The sequence below is a fragment of the Temnothorax americanus genome, unplaced genomic scaffold (assembly GCF_048541705.1).
Source record: "Temnothorax americanus isolate GAGA-0224 unplaced genomic scaffold, ASM4854170v1 Scaffold2, whole genome shotgun sequence".
Classification (NCBI taxonomy): domain Eukaryota; kingdom Metazoa; phylum Arthropoda; class Insecta; order Hymenoptera; family Formicidae; genus Temnothorax; species Temnothorax americanus.
In genome coordinates this window covers 1,160,221-1,182,559 of record NW_027509338.1, presented here as the reverse complement: position 1 = coordinate 1,182,559, position 22,339 = coordinate 1,160,221, and the positions used below count along the sequence as shown (strand labels likewise).

At 35.5% G+C, this 22,339-nt stretch overlaps 1 protein-coding gene across 3 annotated transcripts in view; it reads left to right on the top strand.

Annotated features, from left to right (window-relative positions):
- Nucleotides 1–2,611: 2,611 nt before the first annotated feature.
- The window catches only part of Gfrl (Glial cell line-derived neurotrophic family receptor-like), a 364,389-nt gene continuing 344,661 nt past the window's right edge, over nucleotides 2,612–22,339 (top strand). Inside the window, exon 1 of one of the 3 annotated variants that reach the window (XM_077405673.1) lies at nucleotides 2,612–4,789. In XM_077405673.1, the coding sequence (XP_077261799.1) occupies nucleotides 4,381–4,789 (409 nt within the window). In that variant the 5' untranslated portion in view covers nucleotides 2,612–4,380. The remainder of the gene's footprint in view (nucleotides 4,790–22,339) is intronic. The other 2 variants (XM_077405674.1, XM_077405675.1) reach the window with 2 other exon arrangements.

Below are 22,339 nucleotides of genomic sequence, written 5' to 3'. Positions count from 1 at the left end.
TTACATTAGTGATGGAAAACAAAGCGCAACCTGACTAGAATTAGAGACTTTGTATATGTACAGTTACACATTATACGTCGAATAGCGATTTGATTGTATAACAAGCATATAAAAAAAGTGGCCTATATATTTTTATATATACATATTTTTATATGTACGCATTTCTTTTTATTTATTTCAAAGACATAAAGATTTATTTTAAGTATCAAAGATACAAGACTTATTTTAAAAACATGATCCAACTTTACATAACAAAAAATGTGATTTGATATGTCATCGCACAAACTTTTAGTATCCATTGCAATTGTAAATAATTTTACAGCTGTCTTTTTATATAAACATTTAATAGCTTTACTTTTAAATTTACATCTCCAGTAAGTTGCGAAAAAAAGTACACGATTTTAAAATGATACATTATTTCAAGAACAAATAATGTAGTCAAAGCATAACGCTCGCGGGTTAATTTCACACTCATCAATCGAAAGAGAGCCGGATAAAAACTGAAACGCGCGACCAAAAAAGTTGCACCGCGATTTTGGATATCAATTTTGTAGCCGCGGGATGGAAACTCGTCGATAGCCAAATCTGTGGCAAAATAATATATTGCTCGTGTACATTTAACGTTAGTTAATTCCAACCATACCGGCTTTTTGCTGATTGACGCAAGCAATGGTATATTTAATTAAATTTATTTGTACAAAGAGGTATATGCTGTCTTGTGCAATAATATCATCTGTATCGAAAATTGATCAATGGAGAGATGTAGAAAAAGATCTTTATTTTTATCAAGCAATATGATATGCTATTAATGCGGTTATTTTTTTACTTCTTATAGTATATTTCTTTGTAATAAAACTTATAATTAAACAACTAAATTTAGCGCCAAGTATAAGAGAACATTGATAACAAGTTTTTTACTTTTATAGAAATTTATTTTTATTTTTATTTAAGAAGAAAAGTTATTTTAATAATAAGAAATATATATAATTATTGCTTTATATAAATATATTTATTTAAAAAAAATTTTTGGTTAGAATTTTAAATATTTAAACAAGATTTTTAAGAAACTATAAGTTTTTTATGGCTTTTATAAGATGATTTTATATATATAAAATGACTTCTTTTAAAATGTTTATAATTAACAGAATTTTATTTATAGCGGCAAAAAAATATAAAATAAACTTTCTAAATAAATATATTTATTTATATTAAGTTCTTTGAATCATTTTGTTAAAATTTATCGAAAGATTTTATAAGTTTGACAAAATTATTGATTAAATTGTATTTTTCGTAATTTCATAAAGTATAGATATTGTGTTAATTTTTATAGCAATATAAAAAGAGAAAGAGAAAAGAGTCACTTGCAATTTATTTTTATTGCAGGGAATGCGATATTAAATACCTCAATATTATAAATTTGCAACAATATTTGGAATGCAGTATTGAATGCGAAGTATTGGCGTGCTTGTTATGTTGAGCAAAAACGTTCACAATTTGCCGTAAACTAAAACTCTGAAAAATATTCTCACACATTTATGATAATTATTTGCCTTCGTTTCCGTTGATTCGTCGCCGTGGAAACCACTTTTATCGTCGACGCTGCCTACATTGTAAAGTAAAGTAACGACGTTGTTTACGGAAAGTATCGAATAGTCATCGGTGTTTGCGGTGTTTGATGCCAAACGAGTGAAGGTATCAATACCCCGTTATATTTAAACATCCCCCCCCCCCCCAGTCTGGTTACGAGCTGCGACCGTAGTGGAGCACGCCGCGCCGGCGGACACTTCCGCGTAACCGACCTCGACAAGCCGGGGCAAAACGAGGTCAGGAACGGCGCACACAACGCTGAAGGGTCGCGCGTTCGTTTCGCGGTGCGGTGCGGCGCGGCAGCCCTAGCTGCTGCTGCTAGCCGGGGGTAGTTTCGCTCGAAGCCGCTCGGCTCGATTCGACGCGGCGACGACGCGGCGCGGGGACACCGTCGTAGCACTCCACCTGCACACCTGCAACCAGCGGCCACGCACACCTGCACATGCACCTATGGGGTGTCCCGGATTTATACTGCATTGTCTCTTTTTTTTTTTTTATAAATCACGGACTTTTGAATTAATTAATTTCACGAGTCAATTTTTTGGGGGAAAATCGACGAGAGAGGTCTCGCTTGATTCCTGAGAATCTATTTCGTTGAGTTTCTCGTATTTGGAACTCAACACGAGGTCTTTTTTATTATTTTTGTGTATTCACATTTTGATCGTATTTCCAAAAGAATACCGAACACATACTGCTCAAGCATCAAATTCCTTGATAATTAAGTCTTACATAAAATTTCTCTTATGTTGAAATTGATTGAAAAGTAAAAGACAAATGTCTTCTTTTGTTTTGGAATAACTTTGAGAGATTGGAATTCGAACTACTTGATTTTAAAAATACTTGATTTTTTATTTTGAGCCTGTATACAGTTTCTTTATTCCTAATTTCTACATTTTAATTGCTTATATCGAAATTTTTTGAAAATTGTTGATGTCACGGCATTAAACCATCAGCACGTAATCTACTTTTTGCCGCATGCGACAGGAAGTAGGTCCGCGACACCCCGTATACACATACACACGGGCGAACGAAGCAGCGCAAGTTTGTGCGCAGAAGCTATCGCGTGTCGACGAGCGGAGAGCGCAGGGGGTTGGCGGGGGTGGGCGTCCTCGCGGTGGGCTCTCGCTCGTACGGCGAACAGCCTCAACGTCATTGGGCGTCGGGACGCCGCCACGACGCAGCGCTCTCGACTCCGAAACGCGATAACGCGACCGCGAAGTGCCGTGACACGAGGACGAGATTCCTATCGGAGGTCCTTCGGGCGAATATTCGTTTTCGTGCTCGCGAAGACTGGTAAACGGACGTTCTCTCAGGAAGACCGCGCTCTTGAGAAAAACTAAAACGCCGATCCACTTCGAGGAAGTTTGATCGCCACTTCGAAATCGGTGGCAATCGATTGTTCGGAGACAAGATCAATCTCGCGGGAGTATGACAGTCGCGAATGGTCAAACTATAGTCGTTCTTGTAAGTGACAACAGTCGCGAGAATCAGTGTGATCGTGCGAGAAAGATCTGTTTTGGATTCATCGCAGATGACTCGATCTTCCAGAAGATCGCTGAGAGTCGACTGGTAGATTTTTAGTGTGTGTGCGCGCGTGTGTTACGATTTAAGAAGAGCGAATGAAAAGACCGCGTGACCCTCGTTACTTCAAGAAACATCTACGAGACCCTTACTTTTCGAGAGAGGCGTCTTTTTATATATAGTTTCGATATATTCTTCCAATCAAAGGCGTGCGTTGCTCAAAAGATCCTCGCTGTTTATGAATTCGGAGGACTCGTAGATCTCGAATTTTTCATTGTAAAAGGATTCAGTACGGAAAATAGCGGCGAATAGTGCAATATTTTTTTGGAAGTGTCCTAAACTTGATACTCAAACAAGGCTTCAAGCGCTACGGATCTCAATCTCGCAAGAAGGATCTTTAAAGTAGGTGCAAGTAGCGTTTTAATGAAAAGTGTTGAAGGACGTTTCTATGAAGTGTTTATCCTGCAAAGAGTGTTTATCCATTTAACACCTCGCTAGAAAAAGATTCGTAATATATCACGGAAGAAATTTATGAATTATGAATCCGCGGGAGGAAAAGGCTTTCTCTCGTAGTAAAATCTTGCTCGATACTTCCGCGAGGAGCAATATGTCTCGATCTTATCGCTGTGTGTGTACATAACTTTGATTCGCCTAAAAACTTGTGTATCGCGATAAAAATAAGAATCATGATACTAGAAAGATGATTTATAGATCCTGCAGCTACGAGCAAGCAAAATTATTGATGACAATGGAAAACCGATACGATGAAAACTTTACCGAAGTGTTTAGACTCTTCCATTTTCTATCTATCCCCGTGATGTACCAGGAACATCTTCGACGTTGGAAGAATAATTTGTCAACGTTAAGTTTTTCTTAAGTAAAAGATCTCGATCGATTAATACTTTGCTGAAAACTAGAGTTGTCTGTGAGGTTGATTTCGTCGAATTTAAATATGTGTGACACGTAAAGGATCTGTCGTGCTGAACTTATTGTTAGTGAACACACTTTTGTGAAGCATTTAAATTTTTTAACGCATTTAGTTAACTTGCTCAAGAAATTATCGCCTGCGGTTAAGGACTAATTACGGCTCTTACTTAATCGAATTAAGCTAGAAACAGCTTTCGAATAGTTAAGTGACGTCAAGAAAACGTCACTGTATATAACATTGGGAATCAAGACAAGCGCTCCCCCCTCGCCGCGCTATCGAGTTTGCGGACGAATCGCGCTTCCGCTGGCGGGAGTTGGTCCTGCGAGTATAGAATTCGAGTGTGTATGTGTGATGACAATGAGGATCGCGCCGCGGGGACCATCGAGGTGACTCGCGGTGGCGACGGCTCTTGGGGGACCGAGCGGCGGTACAGTGGCTCGCAGGATGCTGCGGGCGAGGAGGTCGCGAGGAGGAAGATCTCGCGGTGCAGAATCGCTCGCAGTCGTCGAATCGGCCACGGCCGGCTGGTAGGACCGATGACGGGGCATGACGGTCTAACGGCGCGCGTCGCCGGGACGCTCACGTCGCGCTCGCGGCCCCTACTGACGACCCTGACGACGCTGCTCGTCGCGCTGTCCTGCTGCTGCGCTCGCGCCAGTGAATTCCCCGAGCGGGAATGCTGCGACCTACCCTACCCAATTCCGGAGCCCACCGGCAGGTCCACGTCCGCGCCGACGCCAACCGGAAGAAGCGGTAAGTCGTCCCGAGGGGGATCGTTAGACTTGATATAAAAAATACCTTATTTGATATATAGAAGGGTCACTACGTATGATCCGCCCATTTCCCGCTATGAATACCTATATACATATTCATTATCACATGGATATTTGCTGCACTGATTTTGAATGAAACTTTTTAAAAAAAAATCTTCAAAAACGATTTAATAGATATTTGGGATATATTTTACATATTTAAAAATTTTTAATGATAAAATTATACAAAAACAAGAACGTTTTAACACCCAAAGCTAATAATAGGCAGGTATAAAATATAGAATTAAAAAAAAAAAGATATTATTATCAGTTAGTTAAAGATTGCTATTTATTTATTTGTAAGTATAAAAAAATTACATTTAGCAATTATACGTGTATCATAATTATCAGTAACATACATATGTTAAAGTCAATGGGAAACACGGTGAATTTTAATTTTTAATGAGATATTGGGGGAATATAAACCTGGTTGCGAGCGCGAAAATCTGCTTTTATACAATTCGCATACAATGCCGGTTATTAGTGAAACAATGAAATAATATTCCGGTACTAATGGCAACGGACTGGAAAATAAATTCCAATGTAATTACAACGGTGTTCTGGCTAACCGTCGTAGAAACGCGGTTTCATTAGTGCCTTTACGGAATTAAATATATTGCACAATATTGGCACAAAATCTATTTCCACCGGTCTAGCAATGAAGCACTTTAGGTGCAATAACAATATAGCCTATAAAAATATATATTGTCCGAAATGAAATAAGATCTAAAAATATAAAAAAAAGACAAAATAAAAAACAATAAATAAATGTTTTTTGTTTACATAGGTAACTGAACTCTTTTACATGCAAGTTTCGAAAAATGCATTGGTTTTTACAATTGTATCTCTATAAATATAATCGTAAATTAGGATAAAGACGAAAATTCTGAAAGCAAGAAAGTCTTAGAATTTATCTTGTATTTATAATTAACACGTATTTTCTTTAAGCTTCTCATTTCGCTTGCGATATAATATAATATTCTATTTGAGTAGAACGCGCGCTGACAGAGAGGGGAGACAGGCTCCAATAATTAAACGGGAACCAATAACTGTATAGGTATGCTCTAGCCACGTTTCCACTATAACCGCAGCTACTGGATACTATGATTCTCATTCGCGGATGAGCGGATCATTAATTTGGTTACAACGGGTTATTAATTTAACAGTGCGTAATCAACTCAAGTTCTTCGCATTATGAATTTAATCATCAATCTACGAGCTATAACTTGCATGTCTTTAATGCACACCGGAGTATGATAAGAAAAAAATATTAATGCAATCGAATTTGTTTTATTCGATATAATCAATAATTTATCTGAACTACGTCATTTCTCTAAGATTCTGATTTCATCGAAGCTATAGTACTGTTTATTATATATATATGATTAAAATTATGATGATATAATATAAACTTAATCTGGACAGAATAAATTTTAGATTTGAAAAAAGTCAAAAAATTAGTTTAATTTTTTTTATTACAATATATTAAACAATCGCTAAATTATTTGGACAATGGTTACAGAAAGCTTCTTTAAACGATAAGAAATTTCAATGACAGTTAATAGACAAATTTCTCTCTCTCGAAGTTATACACAAATTAAAGATTTAAGAATCGGGTCTAGGTAATAAAATACATCGTTCATATATTATATTATATTATAGAATAATCCTTAAATTATATATGCAACAGATATAAACTTCAATTAAGAGAGACTAATATTTTAAAACATAAAAGCGCCTTGATTCTTTAAGATATGAGTTATTAAGCGCGGCTCGCGACTTCTTTTTATTAACTCGAAGCTCGCGATTGCACCACATCATCATGGACGTATAAAGTAACGAGGGAAGTTACCGCCTAATTGATCGCATTATTTGTGTCCGTGTGAGCACTTCGGTCTCGTACTCGGATGAACTTCGATTGAGGTCGCGCGTTCGATCGAAGGTTATCTACAGTCTCCCTCCTAGAGGTAGCGTAAGTTCAGACCAGGGTGGAAGTCGTTCATACCCCTTGTGGAATTCCTCGTGCGGCAAGGCATCGTCTACGTAGCTACAGAGAGCGTTAATGATGAAAGACGATCAACTCGGTTCTCGGTTTATTCGCCGATCTTGTACGATGATGCCCCTGAATTGGGTATCCTTGATTCATACTCGTTATGAAATTCTACAAATAGCTTTATTGACGAAACAAGTACTTTTTAAAAGAACATCGATCGCGGCTTTTGAATTCTCAGTACTATCAAATTCTTATGCTTAATCTTTTATTTCTGATGTCATTTTCAATCATGAGCATATTTTATCTTCATCCGTATTATACGCGTATACATATACAGTCATAGAGTTATTCGACACTGTCGTCGCAGTTCATTTATATGTTAAGAGAATGTTAACGAATATAACGTACACATAGCTATATAATGTTGTTGAAAAATTTAGTCAAGCGTAATTTTCATCGCATTACGCACGGATTTAATTATTCTTGTATATTCATTACATTTAAACACACCAGCCCGTATTTTTATCGTCAATGTTTTTAATGCATTTTGTTTCAAATAATTTTTTACTTCTACATACAACTTCTAATTGTCCAATTGTTTAAAATATAGAATATTAATATACTTGTCATTTATTCTATTTTCTACTTTCTTTTACATAGAATTGGTTATGACATTTCTTATGTTGCTAAATAGAAAACAATTAGATAACTAGTAATGTATATGTGCTCTTGTACTATATTTAATTTAAAAAATAAACCAAAAGATTTGAAAACATTATTGGCATTATTATTGAAATACTCACAATCAGTTTTTTTTAAATTTTAATTACTCTATTGAAGTAAACTTATCACACGTCTTATTTATAAAACGGTGGTTTTCTTCGATTGAAATTTATGATTAATTATTAATTTTGCCATCTCACTTATAATTAGTGTTTATCTCACTCTTTTTCTTTCTACTAATAAAAATGACTTTTAATTGTTATAAATTTGAATTATCTAATTTAATATAGAATATAATTATTTAAATTAATTATTCACCACATGTTGGTGAAATTGGCAAGAAACGATACTCTTCCTACTTATAAGTTATCCTTTCGAGCACATTATGTATAAACGTTTTCTACGAAGTGCCTATTGGAGAGACTTAATGACGAAACGTGATCTGCTTCATCGATTACCTTGCTTAACAATCATGGAATTAATTTCCTGGTGGGCGATTATGAGCTGGCAAAGTGTAGTTGGCTTCTTTTTTGAGGGTCGCTGAATTTTCGCGAAGTATAATCAGGAGCAACGAGAGTCACGTAAACGTATAATTGCAGTCGATTCGTTTGCACCTTCTCGTCCGTGACACTCCGAAATAAGCTTCCGCGAGAGAATCGTCTTACATTCCCCACGGAATTTCGCCGCGTTGGCGCGTTCTACGTGCTTAATGATGAAAGATGATCATCCGGGCGGGCACCAATTTATCGCCCGTTTATCGGCCGGCGTTTCATAAACGCGCCGACCAATCGAGGGCGAAACAATTCACCGTGAAAAAAAACTTACGGCCGAGCGTTTAAAAAAAAACTTGCGTTCAGGAAACTTTGCCCTAAGAATTGATAATGATTTTGATGGAAGTTAAACACTCGGGCAATCCATCATAATCCACAATAGAATTGTGCCGTATCGTGCAAAATGAGACTAAATGACATTTAAAAAATTCTGAAAAAAATAATCGACTTTTATATATCGTAAAACTTTATAAGATTCTAATGATAATTTAGAAATACTTGTAAAAAATATTGATTTTTTAGCAACACAATTTTAGTATATTTGAATTATTGTCTAATTCGCGAGTTTGATAAAAAATTTTTATTATCAAGAAAGTGAAAATGTGTTATATTTTATTCACATTAATATTGACATATTATAAATCAACTTTTTACAATCAGAGTTAAATTTACTTACATATATTTGTTAAATTTACAGTTTGTCACAATTTATAGCGGCATGATTTGTGTTATACGTATACGATATCGGACAAAGGCAACATTCATCTCAATTTCGATGAAATTTACAATTTAAATTATGTTTAAAATATTAGTTTCTGGTATATAGTTTATCTCAAAGGGCAGTGATTTAACGTAATTAAATTGTTGTTGTTTAATTCGTGATTTTTATTAAAAATTTTATTACGAAATAAAAGTAGGTACTGTGCTATGAACATTGCGAGCTTGATTTCTGATTATTATCACGTTGAAATGTAAATCAATGAACACACACAATTAAGAGATTATTTTAAATAATTAGATTTATATATAGATATAACAAATTGACGTACGTAACGTGATGTACATTGATATTTCTGTGTTGATTTCCACGGTACAAGGTTCCACGTGGACACTCCACGACGGAAATTGTTTGTTTCCCCGTGGAATTGCCGTATATGCCCGAAACATTGTCTCTATCTAGGCGTGGAGTATAAATAACGAAATACGTTTAATCCGATCAGACCGGTCTAGTCTCGAGATTTATTGTTCAATGCGTTGCATAATTCATCGATTCTTAGCACGCCGGATTCACGCCGCAGAATACTTCTCTCTACACGCGCGAACTACCGACTGCTTCTCGTCGCCACTAATATATTTCGGTCCGCGCATGTAATATCGATTCACGCGCTGGGTCTAAAGCACTTAATAACTTACACGATTTTCTTTTTCATTTTTTAGCAAATAAAGAATTTTTTTAGATTGTTTGGAACATAAAAATAATATTTCTAATTAAATTCATAAGTTTGTTGTTATTATAAAAAATTGTAACTTGTAAGTAGTATTTGTCTTATCTATATTTTTAAGGTTTTAGGCTAGTTAATGTAGTAAAGATAAGCTAAATAAATCTAAAAATACTTTAGAAACCGATTTCTTCATATACGGACTGTAATTTTTAACTTTTAATTTTTAATCTCTATAATAGAAAAGTAAATAAAAAGACTTTCAGACATTTTCGTAATTTTATTTCGGCTACATTTATAGAAAAATGTGATACATTACTAAGTTTTACATTAAAAAATTTTTCCTTCAACTCTGTTTGCCGTGCATTTTAAACGTCAAAGTTCTCTTATCTACCAAGACATGTTAAGGCTGATGATACAGACGAAAAAGAGAGAAGGGAAAGGGAAGTAAGTGCCAGTTCATTTCGAAGAATTTTGTTCGAGAAAGTCAAATATTAAACGAGATATTTGAAAAAGGGAAGCAAATTACAAGCATACCTCGAGGTGCTCGTAATTTTTAACTTCCTCTTTTTAAATCTCTAATTTAATATTTTTACATGATTATATATGTGCTGTATAAATATTGAAAATCAGTCCATAAGACAATAATTATGCGAGAAAATTTACATAATTGATGGGAATATAGTCGGCAATTTATTATTTTACTATATATTTGAATTTAATTGCTTATTCTTTTGCGAGTATGCTGTACATTTCTATTGCATTAACTTCCTGAACAGTATCACAGAGAAATTATGAATATCTTTGAATTTAGTAAAGTTCAAATAATGCGTATTTAACGCTATGACAATCATTAAACAAACCATTCCTTAACCAATTAGACAAAAATAATTTAATCTATAAGTTTACAATAATTTGTTGAAATTAATGTGTAATAAATAGCAATTTAATATTTAAATAATATACGTTTTATATTATTCACATTACCTATAATCAGTTTCTTTAAGAAATTTAAAGATTATATTGCTATGGTTACATAGCGCAGCATATGTAAGATACATACCAATTACTGTGCAAAGTACAGAGGCTTGATACAGAAGAGGCAGGGATATATCTTCATAATGTTAAATTGCACGCTGAACCGGTTTTAACGTCATAGCTATTTTCATGCGACCTACTTTATGCTGGGTAGCGTCGTAACGAGCTTGCCTTCGAACAAATCTAAAGTGCCTCCAAGTCGACATTTCTGGTCGGTCGGCTCAGCAATTGTGAAATTTTCGGATGTTCCAATAACATCGCTTTCGCATAAAGTTTCATCAGGGCTTTAAACCAGACACGAAACTTTCAGTTACTGTTGGAAGTTTTGTGTCTGACTAGCTAGGTCCGTATCTTGTTGGAAAAAAAAATTATATTATTCGAAGTAGAAGCATTCATTGTTATTCAATTGATGTATTATTGATCACTGAATGCAATATGAATGCTCTTGAGATAAAAAGAATTTTAGGTATGTATATACATACATAAAAGTTTTGTGTTTTTGTTTAAATATTTTAGTGTTTTAATAGCTTACAATTTAGAAAATTAAAGAGTTAAATTACTTTTAACTAACATTTCTTCTTGCCAGAATTCAAAAAGATTGTAATTAACTATTGTTTTCTGTTAAAAAATGTATTTATCTTATTTTTTAATGTGAGAGAGAGTTTATCTCTTTTTTATTGTATTTATTACGGAGAAAATCTCTGTTTAATGAACTTATCGGAGAAAAAACCAAGATGAAATAATCGGAATTCTTTTTATCATTTTTTTTATCATCTCAATTTCTTGCCGCGCCATTAATAATCTACGTTTACACACTTTACACCGAAATTTGCTCGTCGTGTCTGGTGTAATCGACCATAAGTATCGGCTCAAAATAGTTGGTGCATTCTTCCCCGAACGACGACGCTTAAAGCATGTTTGGCGTCGCGCGCGGCGCAAAATTAATTTCGCGGCCGTTAATCACGTGGAATGACGTTTCATATGCGCGCCGGAGTCGTCCGGCGTCGCGACGAAGCAGCCACGTTCACGGAGACCGCTCCGGAATTCCACGCCGTCGCGGAGATAAAAGCTCACCGGCTAAACACACGGATCGTATAAGCTCTTTCGCGTCGTTCCACTCCTCGTGTCTACTCATCACACACAGCTTTTTCATTCGAGCTGGAATATTTACTATCTCACTTACTCACTTATTTTTTTTCTGTGTATCTGTCTATTTTTATCTTTTTTGTCTACATCTCCAGCACACCTCTGCTCGAACGCCGCTCAAACATAGACACAGTTAAGAATAGACGCGCAGTCTATCGAACGCGCAGTTCGACTGAATAGAAAGAGACGACATATGCTATGTTAGAAAGAGACAACATGCTTTTCTCTGTGTGTCTATCAAGCTTACTAGACAAAGATGAGGCAACTGCTCAACATTAGCTATTTCTTTCTAAATTTTGTATACACTTTTCTACACGACAGAGGTAAGAAATGCGCAGTCTATTTTTACTACGTCCATGCGCTCAAACTTTTTAGGGGCGCGTCAACCTTGCGGCAGTGTGGTGTTTCCTCTCGTGGTGCCGCCTCTGGGACTGCTTCCATCGCAAAATGCGAAAAGACATGCGAAGATAGATTTACAAGAAAACTGTGTTCTGAAGAATTTTGTTATGCAAGACAGTCAAAATATTCGAAAAATGAATTGCGAGAAAAATATGAATTTCGATATAGTTTTTATGAAACTTTGGCCGGTATTCGTAGTTATTTAAGACCGTCTTAAGTTCGATCTTAAGATGCGTCACAAACCAATCACAGAGCCGTATTAGCGTCTTAAGACATTACTTAAGGCGATCTTGAAAACTATATGAATACCGGCCTTATATGACATCTTTCCTCGTATTTTTTCTTGTCTGATTAATTTATTTTTATCATGCGTATTTCTATAAAAATTACTTTGTTCAATAATTAATAATACTTTGGTAATTAATTGCTATATATACCTCCAATAATAAATGTGCGTATGTGTGTGAATTATCTTTAAGATCATAAATGTACACATGTATCTTAACTATTTAGTTCCTCTATTATCTTTTCTAATTTTAATATTAAAAATATTAATATTTTTAGATCAAACAGAATTGAACTGTGGAGATCTATTTCTAAAAACGTTATTACTATAATTATTTGTTCTAAGAAACAATTCTATATTTAAGTATGTCTTTATTCTCTACAAAATAATTTAAAAGCAGTTAGAACTCCTTTGAATGAAAATTTCAAACAAAAGATGATAAATGTCAAAATGTATTTTATACGCAAGCTGGAACATTTTGTTATCCTGGAAATCAAATTTACGCGAATCGATTGCCGTGCCAGCGGGGTGAATCGAGGCGCATAACGACTTTCGTTCGGAGAAAGCGCTTAATGAAATGCGACTGCGGGATGCGCACGCTGAGCCAGATTAATCGCGGTGAGTGCGGAATGCAGCCGCGAATTCGTCGAAAATTGTAGAGGCAACGAAATCAATGAATAAATCAAGCGCCAGTTTAATCCCAGACATCCACGGCAGTTACGCAATATCGCAAAGGACAATTTGGTAGCTATTATTTCTTTTTTTTTTATATCTTAATCGGATAGTTTGCGCAATCTGATTTTCCAATTAAGAACGGTAATGATCCAATCATGATCGCGATCGCGTCGAAGAAGATATATACGTTTGAAAGACGCGCTCTCGAAGAAGAATACTTGGATAAAAATAAGAGGATAAAAATATACAGTTCGACCTTGTTGATCACCCACTCGAAAACCTCGATACTCGTTAAAATCAACAGCACGGAAATTTTCCCGTTAGCGTATCTTGGAAAAGCATGATATTTCATATATCTTCGTCTCTTATTGTTAGTAGCATGCTGTATTGATTTTCACGGATCTCTTTTTTGCTATTTCGAATTGACTTTATTGTGATAGAAACATAAAGAGAAGTTTGATTTGGCAATTGAGTTGCTAGTAAGAAAAGACGTCACTGCGTTTTCGAAATATTTTTTATAGGAAGAAGGAATATAGAGACAAGATAGTATTTTGTTATCTCTAATACATCTCGCTGCGCGTGTCGTACCTAACCATAAACACTATATATACACAGAGAAAAAAAATAATTATTTTACAGTCAAGGAAAGCACTTACTTATTTTATTTTATTTCTTTCAAGTAAGTTTTCTCACAACAAAGAATATTTTCTTACTAACAGTTTGCAAATATCTTGGCGCAAGTCTTTGGAAAGCCAGAATATTGTTTTGAGTTAATGTAATGCTTATATTAACTTTATAGTAGTTTTGCGGATATATAACCTTATCAAATACTTAATCCGCAAATCTACCGTAAAGTCATTATAAGCATTACCTGCATTACATTTACTAAAAACAATATTTTGGTTTTCAAAGACTTGTGTCAAGATATTTGAAAACTATTGGTAAGAAAATATTATTTGTTGTAAGAAAATTTACTTAAAATAAATAAAATAAAATAAGTAAGTGCTTTCCTTGGCTGTAGAATGATTATTTTTCTGTGTGTATACCTACCCACAACAGGTATTACCTATTATCAGACACCTTGTATATTAAGAAACATTTATTGAAGAAGTACAAAAATGGAATCAATTAGGTAATAATTACGTGAAATAAATATAACAAAATAAAATGAGAAATAAATTAAATGTAATATAATCAAATAAAGAGCTAAATTAATAATAAAATTATGACATTAAAATAAGAGTATAATAAATTATATCATTAAATTAAAATAAATAGAGTTAATTATTTTGATATATATATTTAGTAAAGTAAATTATACGCATTGCACAACGCAGCTTAATTAAACCAAAGTAAAACAAAGTAAATCTGATCAGAGTCTGATTAAGATAAAATGGACTAGTCAAGTGCAATCACTCTCGACTATCGAAACTGAGATAAGTTAAGCGACTACGAGATCACAATATAATTAAAATAAAACTAACAAAACGGAAAATTAACGCGATGCGCTGTAATTAAAATGAAGTAAATTGAATTTGATGCCAATTTGTTTAGAGTAAAATTCAAACAATTGGAAGACAGTAAAAATTCGAAACGTCGGCGTTTTTGTTGATCTTAACTACTGTGTTTAATAAGAAAACGTTGAGAATTGTTGGTTTAGTTTTGAGATATTCTATAAAGTTTTATTTTGCAGTTATTTTAATATCATAAAGTTTTTCTTTAAAATATTTAAAAATTTAATCTAATCTTTTTTATACAATAAACCTGTTTGTGTTTGTTGATAATTTGACTATATATATATCATTTGAAATATATTCAATACACCCTTATTAAACTACCTTAAACGCTTATAATTCGAAAATTGTTGCGAGCTCGACGTTTTCAGGATTTTTGGCTTTAATTACGAATACATCATCAAAGTATTGTGCAGTAATTGTAGGGAGGTTCTCTATACGTTATTTGAAATTAAAGGATAAATACTGTATTTAAATTGATGATAAGTTGCACTTAAATAACTCAGCGATAATAATATAACAATAATAGCAATAAAATAAGATAATAATGTGATATATTATTATAATATTGTAGAAAACATAATAACTCAAAATAACATAACAACAATTGCAATAAAAAGTATGATAACTTTTTTAGTTTTTGTAATATTTATTAGATTAATATATTAATATTATGACTTTGGATTATGTACTTTCTGACATTTCTGAAGATTAATAGATACGGAATAGGTGGAAACATATACATAAGCGAGCCGGAAGCAATAGGGCTTTACGGCCATCGGAATTTAGTAGAATTGGTCGACGCCTCGCGGAGCGTCGAACCCTTATTATGAACCAACGGTACTATGCTTGATGCAGGCTTCAAGGGGTGCGCGAGAGACCGGGGATCAGGAAAAAGGGTAAATAACGTTCGAGAAACCAATATCGGCAAAGCCCCAGTTGCCTGCGAGACAAAAGTTTCTTGGTCGGGCTCGTTGCCATGGGCAAAGGCAACTTCCGGCAATAGTGTTGCAAAGAAGTAGGAAACAAAATGGGGGGGGGGAGGAGAAAAGGTAAAGGAGGAAGAAAATAAAGCGCGCGTCCGTTACCCTTATCGATCATCGGTTATAACTATCTGTTCGTAAAACGTTACATTTTCCGCGAAATAATGTTCTCTCTTGCAAAGCGTTATTATTGTGTTCCCCGTTGAACCGCTGTTTTTTAATGTTATTGCCTTAGAGTTTCGTTCGTGAGAGATTTCTTATCGTGACCAACGAGCTAATGTTTTTAATAAGTTAATTTTTACAAATTATGAATATAATTTATCAGACGTTTAACTGTTAAAAAAAGCGATACCATTGTAGATTATACGACTATATTTGAATCTTTTATTACTTTAGTACTTTAATCACATATTTTCGACTTACGTATAGTTCAAAAAACATATACATGTTTATAGCGCTCAGCAGCGTTTAAAATGACAAGATGAAATGAAATATTACAAGTTAGAAATCTACATTATATTACATCAAATATTTGAGTTCTGAAATATTGCGGACTAAGTGCATTCGTGCGGCGCAACGAATCGCGGTCGATCGCGAAAATTCCTTTGTTGCACTCCGCGTATAAAAATACGTAGTGCGAAACTGTCGGCTTCGCGGGGGGTATCAAATTCATGAAATGGCTTTTTTCATCCGGATGCAGTTGGAAATCGAGTCCGCGGTGTTATCAATCTGTCAGGCAGCTAGCCCTCGATATTACACTACCGCTTCCGCGAGTTTTGAGCATATAAACGTTTTAAAGTGGAAGCCCTAGCACGTGGAGAACGTCCAGCTTGATCTTTAAACTTAGCGTCAATCATTGTATTGAACTCGCACGCAAGCCAGTTTTGGCGAAAAATCACGCGTCAGCTTTTTAAAGTCAAATCTTTGTCGTCACAAAAATTTTATTGAATTAAAACCCCCAATTTGTTACTCAACTTCTTTCTACGTTTAGATATCTTTGCAAGTGAGCTTGAAATGAAGAAGTTAAAGTAAGATTTATCTAAAATTGATTACACACAGAATACCGTTATCTATTTTATTTACTTTCCCGAAGCTTCCAGTTCGCGAAGAGATTTTACACACCTCGCTACGACGTTCTCCTCCCTATTTGCCCATTACGTAGAGATGGTACTTGTAGGGGTACGTTCTAAAAGGCGACTTCCTCGAAGTGCGAGGCAAGCAAAATATCTTTCGTGGACTTTTTACTGCCGCCGTGACAGTCGTGAGGCACGCACATTCGTGGAAACGCGAAGGTGGTCGACGCGCGAGCGTCGGTTCATCGTTTACACCCTTATTATGGGCCTCGTCTGCAGGAATTGCGCTTCGTTCGCGCCAACGATTTCTGGGTAAACTCCTTGGGAGGTAAACGGGACGCAAATATCACCGGCGTTTGAACGCCGCGATTTATCGAGCACTCGAGCCGGCTTCTTACGTACGCATCCGTCGTGCCTCCGCCATCCGCGCGTGTGTATGCGCATTTATGTAATGCGATTACCGAAACGAGTCGCGCGCCTTCTTTTTCATGTGTCAACGTGCTTGCTAAATACGCCGAAGCCGGCCGTGTTTAAATAAAAACAGAGTGGCTGATTGTATTAAATCCGCAACGTGATTGGTTAGGAACGGAGTTAGGAACTGGAAAAACGAGTAAATTTATTCAATCTTTTTACTGTGCGTGTCTTTATTTATTGAAAGACAAATCTGAATTTCTCTCTCCTAAATTTGCCATCAACTGCATACACGTGATCGTATAATGTTTAGGAATTACATTTAATGAAAAAATTTGAGTAACTTTGAGGTGATCAATTTTTTATTATTATATTTTAAAAGTTAAATAATTCATAATGAAGAACCGAGAATTTTTCTCTTTCTCTATACCTATAATATTTTGTTTTATATTCTATTATACATTTATATTTATGATTGTTGCGAAATATATTTGTAAGTTATGTACACTGCAATTATAAACTAGTGTATAAATTATTTAAATTTATTTTTAACTTTTTAGCAAGGAGCATTTAATTACTATTTTAAAAAATGGTTTTTAATTTATTCTTGAGACTCGTTTCCTCCCGATAAAAATTTAATTTTTTTTACAATCAATTGTAGTTTGTTTATGATAACCAAACTTGACGAAACAATTTTTGAACTATTGGACGGAATTGCAACAGAAGTGCGCAGCGTTATATACATTGCGTGTAACGGCATCATAAGTGGCTTACCACTCGCGTTTCCGGCATCTATAGCATTTACGAAGCAAATTCAGGGTAATCATTAACAAACATTCTCGCCCTTTGATCAAACTTCCTTATGGTGTGCGTGCGTTTACTGTGTAATTGGAATGGCCGGTGGCATACGCTCGCATATTGACGTTCCCCGCGTTGTATAATATCTCATACAATGTTACTACAAATAATTACGTTAATTAAAATTATTATGCTGCGTTAAGTACGTCATGTAAAAGTTGTTGAATGTTCTGCCGCTGTTGAACGAAATAATTTTCTATCCAGTTTGCGTTTGCTTTCCCTTTGACGCGACGCATCGATAAAACATCTGAAACTGCCGATCGAATTCGTTAGTAATCTCAAATCGTATACATTACGGTATATTATCTGCTCAAATACAAGACAAATATATTTGCAAATAACGCATCATCATTGAAAGAAACGATTTTTGACTTTCCTTAATAAATATTCAATTTCATATACAAAAATCAATTTATGTCCTCCGTACGAAATAAGATCACACGATAGTGGTATACCTGCACCCGTAGTATCTCGTCGCGCAGCGGAAAGCACGCTAAAGCTGGCGACGTGCTCGCGATAAATCGGAAGCGCGGTAAAATAGAAGTTTTTCAAGCGATTGAGCCCGCTCGGAAATGCACGTGGCGTATTTTTCCGACCGCCGCGCGCCGCTACCATTTTTCCGCAAACGCGGCGGCTCGCGATGAGTTACAACCGCCATAATGCTATGCTAGTCGGCGCCCCAACGCGGTCACGTAGAATCGCGTACGTACGTGGACCGGGTGGTTGTACATGCACACACACAAACACATATACAAGAGAGTATAATACACGTGCACGTACTGATACACATTTGGTGAAGACGTCACTGAAAGATTATATCTAGCAAAGCGTACGTATTAAACGCGCTCGATATGCAATTACGCATTCGCGATGCGTTCGTGTCGTTAAGGTGCGAATTCATGGGACGCTCGTTTCAGCGTATCGCGAGATCACGTGATTTTGATCTGACGCTAGCGTCAAGCAAAGAAAGCTGGATTTTCTCAGCTTTAAGCGTCAAAGCCAAAGCAGCGCAAAGACGCCGAAATTTTGACGCTGTTTTCCTTTTCATGAATTTCAATTGACGCCGCGGCGTTAATTGTGGTCATGCAACCTTCTTGCCGCTGAAAATGAGCGTCGAGCGTCAGCATGAAAAGGCACCTTTATACGAACGTCGACGAGCGTCGACGAGAGACGCCGCAATGTCAAATCGATGTATCTCGATCTCGAGGATCGACCGAGAGCGATCCGACTTAATCCTATCCAATTCTGTCTAACGTTTTAGTGCGGAAATAACATATTGAATTTTTTGCATGACAAATATGAAATTTCTGAAGATATTTGATTTCAATCACAACTGGTAAATTAAATTTTTGACGGTTTTAAAATTTAAATGTATACCCTCCACCTGTATGTTTTTTTTTCCAGAGTATATACGTCTTACATTTGATGTTAAATTTTCCCTACTTTAAAATATTTAAAAAAATCTGAGAAAATTCACAAAACGTCTATACTGTAGTTGACGATTTTATGATAAACATCGTTTATTTAATATTTTTTGGCAAGCTTGCAAGTTTTACAGTTACGAGCAGATATTATTTTGGCTCAGACGCCGTAGATCCACGTATACCAGACGAAGAGTTAAATATAAGTAGCCATAAAAAATTAAATTTAAAGTTTGATAGAATTAAATAGGAAAGTACCCGATTATATATGCGAGATACCATATCTATTTTGTGTGATTGCCGGAAAAGTCTATGGGCAGAATTGAAAAATATAGTAGGTCATTTTGAAGGGAATTTAATAAGCTTTAAGATGCTGAAATGTAAAATTTAATTTAAATATTAATTTTGTTGAAAATTAGAAAAATGTGAAAAATGAGCTTTCGGCAAAATCGCAAAAGTGTGCTCCTAATATGAGAGACCCCGGGAAATCGCTAATAAAGTGCAAAATACATGATATTGCAATTAAAAAACTTTATTTGAAGTTTTTGAAAGACAAATGTAATGGAAAAGCATATTATTTGCAACAATCGTAAACCTACTTATACTCAATATTGTATACCTAATCTTCCCCCTCCACCCTTTTCTCTCAAATCAAGGTCAGTACAGTCTTATAAATTCGTATAAATCTTTCCTTAACGTTAATATAGTATTTTCTCTTCTTTTATTACTATACAATAACTTTCATACTCCAGCAACCCAGGAGTACCCTGAGTATCTCATGTTACGAGCACCACGCCTGCTTGCGGTTTCACGATCACCAAATCTAATCTCTACAATTGAGCAACTCAACATATCCCGTATTTTCCTATTAATACGATCTTTACTCTATCGCTGCATGCAAAACTTACTGCCAAATATTTATTAATTATATAATAAACAAGGTTTAAAGATTCATATCCATGACACTTGACAACATCCAATTACACAATTTCTTTCTCTGCAACGACTACACGCACGATCAAACAATGAATTTTTCACTAAATAGGTTTTACCCTAAAGGCAATAAGTTCATGCGGCGGAACCAACAGATAAGGCCTATTAGTTTAGCAGAAACCTCGCTGTCGCATATTAGGAGTCTATCTCATAATAGGGGACTTTTCTCTATTTCTAGAAAGTGTTAATTTTGTTAATTAATCATTAATCAGTGAAATAAATATGTTGAAAAAATGTTTTATTCTTGTATCGAAGTTGGGACAGAAATTATCGAAATTAAGTTATTAATTTAATCCGCTAATTAAATGTCATTAACAAAAATGTTTTAACGTCAATTAAAATAATTTAACCACTTAAACATTCAGTGAAGTGTAAAATAAGAAAAGACAATAGCACAGCCATAAACACAAATTTATTAATACATTAGTATTTCTAACTTTACATTCTGTATAATGTCTACGGCGAAGAATAAAATGCCCGTTATATAGCCTGTATTAATATATATTTTGTAAAAGAGTTTTTTTATATAGGTATTTTTCAGTAAGAGGAGAATCGAACTTTTAACCACACTGTTATCGATATAAATCAACTCGTATTAATCTTTTTATCTCGCAATATCTCAAATCTCAACAGATATAAAACCCATTGGAATTCTTTAGGATTAAATTTTTTTCCATAAGTATTAATGGAAATCTTTAGTTTGCCTTATCGCAAAACGCAATTAACGGGGATTACGCTCTGCCCCCGTCGGGTCGTTCGATCCCGGCACGTTGTCGCTCGAGACACACACACACAAACTGCACTTCGCTACCCTACCGGCCTACCCTATAGATTACGTATGTGAATAAATGATCGACCGCAACTCGGCGCGGCCAGAATATCCGGCAACACACATATATATATACACACACACACAAAATCGTTCGCATTTTAGAGCGTGCAAGCGTTCTCGCGCTCTCACGAGTGGCGTGCGACATCGTCGTCATCGTGTCGACCACGAGACGGTATAGTAAACGTGTCGACCGTGATCGCGGCGGTAAGAAAGGATCGAGTTGGGTGCGAAGAGGGTGGTTCTCTCCCAGGGTGGGGCGGGTGCCGACGGTTCTTGAGAAGAGTGTAAGAGAACGGCGGGTACGAGAACGAGCAGCGGCGAGTCCGAGGAAACCGCCAATCAGATTAGATCTTTCCTTCGAAGGGTTGAGCTCTACCCTAGGGCCCTACGTCGCGATAAGGCCTGCAAACGCGCTCGTTCGCGGAGCTTTCGTGTCGAAACCTGACGCCCCCTCGCGTGTCTTTTCCTACGACCGGCAGCGCGGCGTTATAAAAATATTCCGTTGTGTGCTACGCGCGCTGTGTTCGTGGTTTCTTTGATACGCGAGCATTCGTGACACGAATCTTTGCCTCTTAAAGGGCGTTCGCAAATATGCCCGGGAAACCACGTAGTCCTCCCGGCGGGAGAGTTAGTTCCACCCTTATCGCGAATCTCGTAGCCGCCAGTCGATCGCGCCTTACTGATTTCTCGAACTTGACCGCGCGCTTGGATAATTTGCTGATTTCAGAATTTATAACTCTGTGCGCACTTTTTTTTACAATATTTACTCCATATATAAATGACTTTTTCTTTTATTATTTATTTTTACAACTGTTATTTACAGTAAAACTGAATTCTTGCAATATTTCTGCAGTGCTCTGTGGATATTGAGATTTTAGAAATATATTCGCCTTTTTTCGAAAACAATCCAGACAGAGTTTGATAGAAATCGCCTAAAAATAACATCCTGCGGCAAGAAATTGGTTTAAGTAAAACAATACTCTTCTAATGTTTATATTTTCAGTTATTTGAAGAAATATATAGGACAGAACATTCTATAAAAATATATAAATAAAAAATTTAAAAATTCTAGAAATATGTTATAGATAAATATTAAAGTGACACGCAAACAATTGTTTATTATATATACATATATTAAAATAGTTAATTTATTAAT